The 9,079-nt window shown below is 43.2% G+C and overlaps 1 protein-coding gene across 1 annotated transcript in view; it reads right to left on the reverse strand.

Moving 5' to 3' along the window:
• Positions 1-586: 586 nt before the first annotated feature.
• Positions 587-9,079, reverse strand: part of FBXO27 (F-box protein 27) — a 12,451-nt gene continuing 3,958 nt past the window's right edge. The window contains 3 exon segments of the mRNA XM_006901120.1: positions 587-730; positions 2,517-2,609; positions 2,611-2,653. Of these exon segments, the coding sequence (XP_006901182.1) occupies positions 587-730; positions 2,517-2,609; positions 2,611-2,653 (280 nt within the window).

Genomic DNA, 9,079 nt, shown 5'->3' on the forward strand with positions numbered 1-9,079 from the left:
CACATTTGGGCGCAAGAAGTGTCTTCAGAGAAGTCAACGTGTGGAAAATCATCTCCTCCCCACACTGTGTGAGCTCTTTTGGTTTTCAGCTTTAGGACCTAGTCCCAGCCCTGCAGCTCGAAACCTCAGGTGGCAAAACACTACCCAAAATGCATGTCTCTTGGGAGTCCTTGTGAGAATGCAGTCCCAGTTCAGTGATAAAGACAGGGCTTCCCCACAGGTACCAAAGAGCAGTCACTGAAGCAGAAACTGGATGAGACAAGTCGCCTGCAGCTGAATCTCAGAGGACCTCCAGCGTGGGGGACAGGGATCTTCTCTTAGATCCACTTTCTTTCCTGTTTGTTCAGCCTTCAGAACACTGGCCATCCGACAGCAGCAGTGGCAGGTGGATCTGATAGAAGAATCTTCCTCCAGTATTTTCTGGAACCCAGAGATAGGGCTGAGCAGGACCCGAACTCAGTGCACTGTTTCCAAGATGTGAGGCAGGTACAACTCTTGAGATAATGAAGAGAGCTGTTTAGCAGTCCCAGACTGACTGCAAGACATGGCTGGGCTGTTTGGTTGAAACCAGAAGAGAAGCCCTCGACTAGGACGGATGGACCTGCACGGTCACAACGGAGTTGGTAACACGCGCCCCGTAGTGGCCAGCCCAGAACTGCGTGTCCTGGCCCCAGTGTTCGAAAGACACAAAGCGAATGCCTGACTTGACTTTGGAGAACACATGGTTGACCTGGGGGCAGAGAAAGGGGTCAGCACAAAGCTTGGGATCAGGGCTCCCTGGATGGTAGGACTTCCCAAAGATGGCCACACGATGCCTCTAGTTCCATACCCTCTTCTAGAATCTTGCTATACATCCCTCAAGAAAACCAAACAAACCAAACCCACAGTCATGAAGTCAGATCTGGCCACAGAGTCACATGCAACTCACAGCAACACTGCAGGATGGAGTACACTGCCCTCTGTGGTTTCCACAGCTGTGACTGTTTCACAAAATTTTTTTTCATGTAAAGATTTACAAATCATACTGTTTTTTTCTCATACACACTCTTAGACATTTTGTTTTATATCATTAACTACCACTGATTCATGCCCAACTTGACGGCAATCAACAACAACAAAATAAGCATGTTCAAGTTGGATAGTGAATACGGAAGGCCAAAGAACTGATGCCTTTGAATTGTGATGTACACACAGGATTCTGAATATACCACGAACAGCTAAAAGAACAAGCAAAATCTGCCTCGGAAGAAGTGCAGCCAAAATGTTCCTTACAAATGAGGATCGTGAGACTGTCTCACATGCTTTGGGCATGTCATGAAGAAAAGCTGCACTCGGGAGAAGGACAGCACGGTTGGAAAAGCTGAGGGTCAGTGAAACGGAGGAAGACCTTTACCAGGGTGGACTGGCAGAGTGACGGCAATAATGAACTCGGGGACAGCTGCACTCGGGAGAAGGGTGCAGTGTTGGGTAGCACTTCATTCTGTAGAATTGCCGTGGGTCAGGGCTGATATACAGCACCTAACAACAACAATGCAAATTCATTAATATATAGTAGATATTAATGGAAGCAAGAGTGGCATCCACTTCCTAAACATGCCTCCAGAAACTCTATCAACTTTGATAAATGATGATAGTTATAGAAAGGCTTCAGGCCTTTTGTTCATAGGGTCGTTGTGAGTCATACTCAACTCAAAGGCAATCAACAATAACAGCATCCATTGATTAATGTCATTTACTAATTATGATGTCTATAAACAACCCTTTCCAAGGCTGTGATCTTCATGGAAGCAAACTACTGCATCTTTCTCCAGCAGAGGGACTACCGGGTTCAATCTGCTGACTTAATGGGGTTTGTAGCTTAGTGCTTTAACCACTATACCATCAGGATACCCCTTTTGACAAGAAGTAGAGTCTAATCGACTTCTCCTTGGGCTTGAGGGTATCAGCTGGTACCCCAGAGAGGCAGAAGTAATCCTGGAGAGCTTTCATCAAAGGTTTCCCAGGTTGGGTCAAAAAGGCAAGGCAGCATGTGGTCCCAGCCCTCCTCTAGAGCCTACTCGGTGAGGCCTTGAGCCACTAAAAATGAAGCAGTCTGATATCCTGGGACTACCATGTTGTGAGGAAGCTCAAACTAGTCCAGACCAAAGGTCTCATGAAGAAACCCTGGGATCCAAGAGGTCAGCTTTGGTCTTGCCACCATTATCCCCCTGACAAACATCACTGTGTGTGTGACTACAGGAGACATCAGAGCCATCCAGATGAGGTCCACAAGTCACTGACTGCAACAGAAGCATGGCAAATGAAACAGATGCAATTGTACTGTTAACTGTAAGGTTAGTAGTTCAAATCCACTAACCCCTAAGGACAAAAGATGGGCAGTTTCCTTTTGTAAGCCTCAGAAGGTTGCTCTGAATTGGAATTGACTCACTGGCAATGGGTTTGGAGTTCTGAGGTATAGTGATAAATATCCAAAATGGATCTTCGCCATCTACTCCCCAGTCCCTTGTCAGGCTCACCTGAAAGCAGGCATTGTTGTTCCACTGCTCAATGGGATCAGGGGCAGCAGAGAATTTATCCAGGACAGTCTGGTTAGCATCTATAAGCTGGACAAATAAGTCGGTACTGACAGCCACAGTCATGTCGAGCTCCCCACCTATGAAGGGTGAAAGCCAGTGTTATGAATTGAACATGTCTCCTCCAAAATTTACGTTCAAGTCCTATGCTGGTGCCCTGGAAGGTGACCTGTTTGGAAGTAGCGTCTCTGGGAAGATGTTACCAGTTAACAGCATCATACTGGATCCTAAGCCAGATGAAGGAACGCTAGAGGTATGGTGGCCAAGTGGATAAGGAGCTGTGCTGTCAACCCAAAGGCAAGTGGTTCAAATCCACCAGTTGCTCCTCAGAGAAATATGTGTCATTTCCTTCTATGTAATTACTGTCTCCTCTGAAAACCCTCTAGGGGCTAATTTATGAGTCAGTTCCAACTTCGCAGTGGTACACACCAATGATGACAACTGAGATGTCAGCAGTTCAAATCTACCAGCCCACTACATGTGGAAAAAAGGACAGTCTCCTCTTGTTGTTATTGTGTACTATCAAGTCAGGACCAACTCATAACTGATGCTCTGGGAAATCACATAAAATGACAGAGCCCATCTCCACAGGCCCCCCAAGCAGAGATGAGATTAGAACCGAGTACCTTTGTTATGGCAGCACAACTCCTTACCACTACAGCCTCAAAAATCCAATGAACTACCACCACCACCACCACAAACAAACAAACAAACAACCCCAACCAAATCCGATGGAGTTTTCTCGCTGAGTCAGGACTCTGACAGCAGAAGGCAAACCATTATGATGTCCTTATAACAGAGACTTAGCAGCAGATTGTGCAGCAGATTGTCCTCCACAGGTACTCTGTGTACAAGCAGCCCTTGATTAACTCATTCAAGATAAAAAAAAAAAAAACACTTGCATTTACGACCATCTGTTTCATGTCTTTGTACATCTTCTTGTTGGTGACACACACTAAATACAATGTTGCTGTGCATAATTTGCAAACGTGCAAATGTTATCATTCTCAGATTTCTATGTTCAGGGTTGTGATTTATAAAAATACTTGTTAGGTGTTGTAGACTATGATACATAGCTACCCTGTGAGCACAGATCTAAACTTGGCCATCCTCAAATTTCCTATGCCATCATCTCTGTTATACTCAAGCCACTGTTATAGTCACTGTGTCAATTCGTCTTTTTTTTGTTTTGTTTTGTTTTTGGGGGGGAGGTTTGTGTGTGTCAATCCATCTTGTTGAAAGTCTTCCTCTCTCTGTGACCCTCCACCTTTCCCAACATGTTTTTTCCCCTCGAGAACTGACTGCTCCTGACAACATGCCCAAAGGGAGCTCTGGTGGCCTAGAGGGTAAAAATAATAGAATAATGATGGATAAAGAGGAGAAAATAAAAGGGACAGAGTATACAGTTTTTGTAGGAACTGGCTTAGTGAGTTGTTGGAACCCAGTTGTAAATTGGGAACTGCCCATAATTTGTCACTAGAAGCTAGGAGAAGTGTCTCTCAGAGTCCTAAGAAGTCAGCACATCCAAATTCTGGTTAGCCTCCAGAACTGAGACAACGCATTTCTGCCTTTGTAATGAAAAGTCCCTCGCACTCCTTGCCATTAAGTTAGAACTGACCCCTAGCTGAGCCTCCATTGTGTAGCCAAGGCTTTACTGCCTGGGAGAAGACACTCTCTTTTCCCTTAGAGCCGGGAGGGGATCCAAACCACCATTTAGCAGCACAGCTCCCTTTTATCCTTATGGACCACCTAATCTGTGGCATTTTGTGACGGCAGCTGAACTATTATAGCTTTAAAGGTTGCATTTGCCACCCCATTTTCCTGCCCTCTCCATTACACTGATCCACCTGCATGCCCACAGAGCCCTGCTGCTCTGAAGTGTGGTTTCTGCCTTAGCACCATCAGCATCAACTGTGAACCTGGCAGCATCCTCAGTGAGGACCTTTGAGGTATCAATATTCCCTGCTGATTTAATGCTGCCCAGGCAAGTTTCAGGAGTGCTGACCTAGAGCAGGGTTCTTCAAGACACTACCTTCACTTGTATTAGGATGACAACTAAGAAATAATTCTCATTCTACATTTAAATGGTTGCAAAGCTCATCAATGTTGCCAATACTTGTCACAGGGATGTTTAAAAGTACAATTTTCACTGTCATTTAAAAGGTTCCAACTGTCTAAACAAATTGGTGATGTTTAAAAAAACAACACCCAATGTCCAAAGATTAAGAGAAATTATAGTTTATTCACATAATAATACATAGTGATAAACTTGAACTATCTAAAGTTATATATAAATATAATAGAAGACTCTACAAATGTGCTATTGAGTGAAAGAAGCCATGCACAATACATCCTACACTTAAATGTTTTTTATTTGTTGTTGTTGAATATATCCTATAATTATATAAGGGGAGATTCTAGTGGTCTAGTGGCAAAGAGTTGTGCTGCCAATCCAAAGGCAGGTGATTCCAATCCACCAGATGCTCTATCTGGAGACAGATAGGTGATCTTCCACTGTGCGGCGTACAGTCTCTGAAAACCTGCTGGAGGGTCAGCTATTAGTCAGTTCCAGCTTGACGACACATAACAACAACATACTAATATGAAATCCAGAGAGTTATATTGGAAATCAGGTTGGTGGTTACTCTTGGGTGCGCAGTCATGGGAAAGGAGTGTGTGGGTGGGTGGGAGGTCTTGTTCTCTATATTTTGTTCTCAACATTGGGGCTGGTTAAACAGATGGATTCACTTTGGGACAATACACTGAGCTGCACATCTTCTACATGCATTTCTGAAATTAGATGTTAGAATTTAAAATGTAAAACAGTAATGGAGCATAAAAAGACATGAACCACCAGGAATAAAGCTCAAATGGCAGGAAGTAAGAGGGCAGAAAGATGAATAGAAACAAGAACCATAGAGAAGCGGGACGTCTGCAATGTAGGAGTTATTAAGTCATGAACCAAAGTGTATTTGAATGGTTGAATGGAATATTTGCTTTGTAAACTTTCACTCAAATAAGTTGTTGACTCATATGAGTTGTGACTCATAGTGACCCTAAGTATAATAGCCCTGAAACCTGCTCTAGCCTGTGCCAAATTATAGTCAAAGGTTAAAAAAAAATGAGCAAGTACTTTTTTCACAGAGACTTTAATGGAAGGAAGTTCTATTAGCTAGTCCATTGGGAATTGCGTTGCTAACACAAATGTGGAACCTCTCTGGCAGTTCGAACTCTATCAGCAGCTCTGTGGAAAATGACAATGAGTTTGAGAGTTTTTAAATGGAACTGAATTTCCATTTTATGTATCCTATACATTTATCCTAATATTAATATATTTTAGAACATTTTAGAAATATATCCCTTAATGAGATGGGTTGTGGGGAGGTACATCTTCAATAAAACTGAGTTTGGAAATACCAAAATTTCAAAACCTAGTACAGAGCAGATTGGTATTCCATTCAATCGTATTTTGGATCATGGTTTTAATAACTACTCCCCCACTGTATACTATCTGTCCAAGTGACTGGAAGAGATCCATATTTATTCTAATTCTAAAAATAGGTGACCAAAAATATCATTAATATCACACACAAGCAAAATCTCGCTGAAGATTATCCAAAAACGACTGGAACAGTACATCGACAGAGATACAAGCCTGGTTTAGAAGAGGTCGTGACACTAGAGACATTATTGTGTATGCCAGGTGGATCTTGGCTGAAAGCAAAGAGTACCAGAAGAGTGTCTATCTGTGTTTTATTGAGTGTGCAAAGGCATTTGACTGTGTGGATAACAACAAATTGTGACTAACCTTGAGAAGAATGGGAATCCCAGAATATAAATTGTGCTAATGTGAAACCTATACCTGTACCAGGAAGTAGTCCTCAGAATAGAGCAAGGAAACACTCACTATATGTTCAAACTCAGGAAAGAAGCGCATCAGGGATGCATCCTGTTTCTGTACCTTTTCAATCTATATGTAGAACAGATCATTCTGGAGGCTGGATTTTATGAGGAGGAATGTGACATCAGGATTGGAGGAAGACTCATCAACAATCTGCAGTATGCAGATGGTACAACCTTGTTCACTGAAACTGAGAAGGACTTGAAGCGTTTGCTACAAAAAGTCAAGTGTAGTCTTCAATATGGATTGAAACTCAACATCAAGAAGACAGAGATTCTGATCACTGGGCAGCACCATGATAGATGAAGAAGAGATTGAGATTTTTAATAATTTCAGCTTATTCAGATCCACAATCAATACTTATAGCACCAGCAGTCAGGAAATCAAAAGAGAAATTGCATTAGGGAAATCTGCTGTCAGGGACCTCTCCAAAGTGCTAAAGAGCAACAATCAGTCTAGAGACTAAGGAACACTAGAGTCAGGCCATGGTCTTCACAATTACTTGCTATGCATCAGAGTGCTGGACAATGAATACAGATGACAGAAGAATTGATGTCTTTGTATTGTAGTGCTGGGGAAAAGTACTGAATATACCATGGACAGCCTAGAGAAAAAAACAGTCTGTCCTGAAGAGGGTGAAAACAAGCTGCTCCTTGAAGGCAAGGATTTTGAAACTCCGTCTCACATATTTTGGGCATACTGCCATGAGGGACCAGTCCTTAGAGAAGGACATGATGCTTGGAAGGATCTGGATAAGATGGATTGACACAGTAACTGGGGTAATGGGGGTAAGGTGTGTTGAAGACAGTGAGACTGGCTCAGGACAGGGTGGGTTTCAGAGCTATTTTTCACAGGGTTGCTATGACTCACAGGTGACTTGATGGCACATAATAACAAGAAGTAAGATTCCAGATGGCAAGGGGCTTTTTGCCCTGTGAAAACACATGAAGTGGACTGAGAGAGAGAGGGATTGGGGAAGGAAAATCAGATGATGTCCCCACCACAGATGTGATCAACTTTAGGTACAGATCGACTTCAGCACAGGAATCATATATAGTCACAGAGGAGCTCTCTTAAAGCCACCTGTCCCTATTTGCCTGCCAGCTTGCCATACTGTGGTGACTTACTTGCTTCTGCGAAGTCAGAAGCTGTACTACCAGTATTTCAAATACCAGCAGGGTCATGCCTGGTGAATGGGGTTTAGAGCAGTTTCCAGACCAAGACAGACATGGATCACAACAGAAAACTGTCTGATACAGGGCTCTAAGTTGAATCCCCTGGGTTGAAAGGACTCAAAAGACACAGTGGCCATTGACAATGAACTTGAGAACCCACAGTTTTGAAGATGGTGAGAACTGGGGAGTCAGAAAGAGTTGTGGGCAACTGACAACAAAACTATCCAGGTAACATCCCTGAGAAAGTCTGTGAGTACTACAGAGTGAAGAGCTGCCCTCAGACAACTCTGATCCTAGTGTGTCAGGCTCTGCTCGGCTCTAGCTGAAACCAGGGCAAAGAGCTCCAGTCTCTGGAAACTTTAGTTTCCTATGAAGCTCTGAGGTCTTCAAACAAACCTTCCTATAGGAACTACAGTTGAGATACTAGCTGAAATGCCATAGTCTCTGGCAGCTTCAATCTACCAGTGGTTCCTCAGGAAAAAGACTGGCACCCTCCTCCCATGCTATTTGTAGCCTTTGAAGCCCACTGGCAAGTAAACTATGAGTTGGTTCTAACTCAACAGCAATGAGCTGAGTTGATAGCAACAAAGCAAAGTTTTTTAAAAGCTACCAAGAAAGCTCATGATTACAAAGTACTTGTGACATGCTTAGTAACTGTCTCCAAAAGAATCCTCCCTCAAAAAGACAAGGACAATGACTCATGGCTCCTGAACCTCAGTTCTTAGCCCATTTTGCTATACTGCATAAGGAGCACAGATGTCCTGGTGGCACAATGTTTAAGCACTTGGCTGCTAGCTGAAAAGTCTAGAGGTTTAAACCCACCAGGGGCTTGGTAGACAAAAAGACCCGGCAATCTGGTCCTGGGAAGATTATCCAAAACCCAATGTCCTTGAGTCGATTTTGACTCATGATGGCCTCTTTTGAGTTTTGGAGGTGGCAATCTCCTCCCTTTAGAAAACCTGATGGGTCACCATGAGATGGAATAACTCCAGGGCAGTGAATTTATTTGTAGTGGTCGTGTGTTTGGTTTTGTTTGTTTTTTATTATTAAAGCTGTGCTTACAGGAGGAGATTGTCTTTTCCTGAACAGTGGCAGGTGGAGAGCAGCTCAGCATGCCCTACATGTTGCTATGGTGGTCTAGTGGTAAGAAGCTGTATTGCGATCCCAAACGCATGTGGAACCCACCAGCTGCTCTTTGGTAGAAACCTGGGCAATATACTCCCTAGTGATTAAAAAGCCAGCGGAAGAGCAATAAGACAAGAGAAGGGAATAAAAGGTATCCAAATAGGCAACGAGGAGGTAAAATTATCCCTCTATGCTGATGACATGATAGTATTCTTAGAAAACCCTAAAGACTCAGCAAGAAAACTATTGGACGTAGTTGACCAATTCAGCAAAGTAGCAGGATACAAGATCAACATACAAAAATC

This window comes from Elephantulus edwardii, unplaced genomic scaffold (assembly GCF_000299155.1).
Source record: "Elephantulus edwardii isolate Elephantulus edwardi_28Jun2011 unplaced genomic scaffold, EleEdw1.0 scaffold00308, whole genome shotgun sequence".
Classification (NCBI taxonomy): domain Eukaryota; kingdom Metazoa; phylum Chordata; class Mammalia; order Macroscelidea; family Macroscelididae; genus Elephantulus; species Elephantulus edwardii.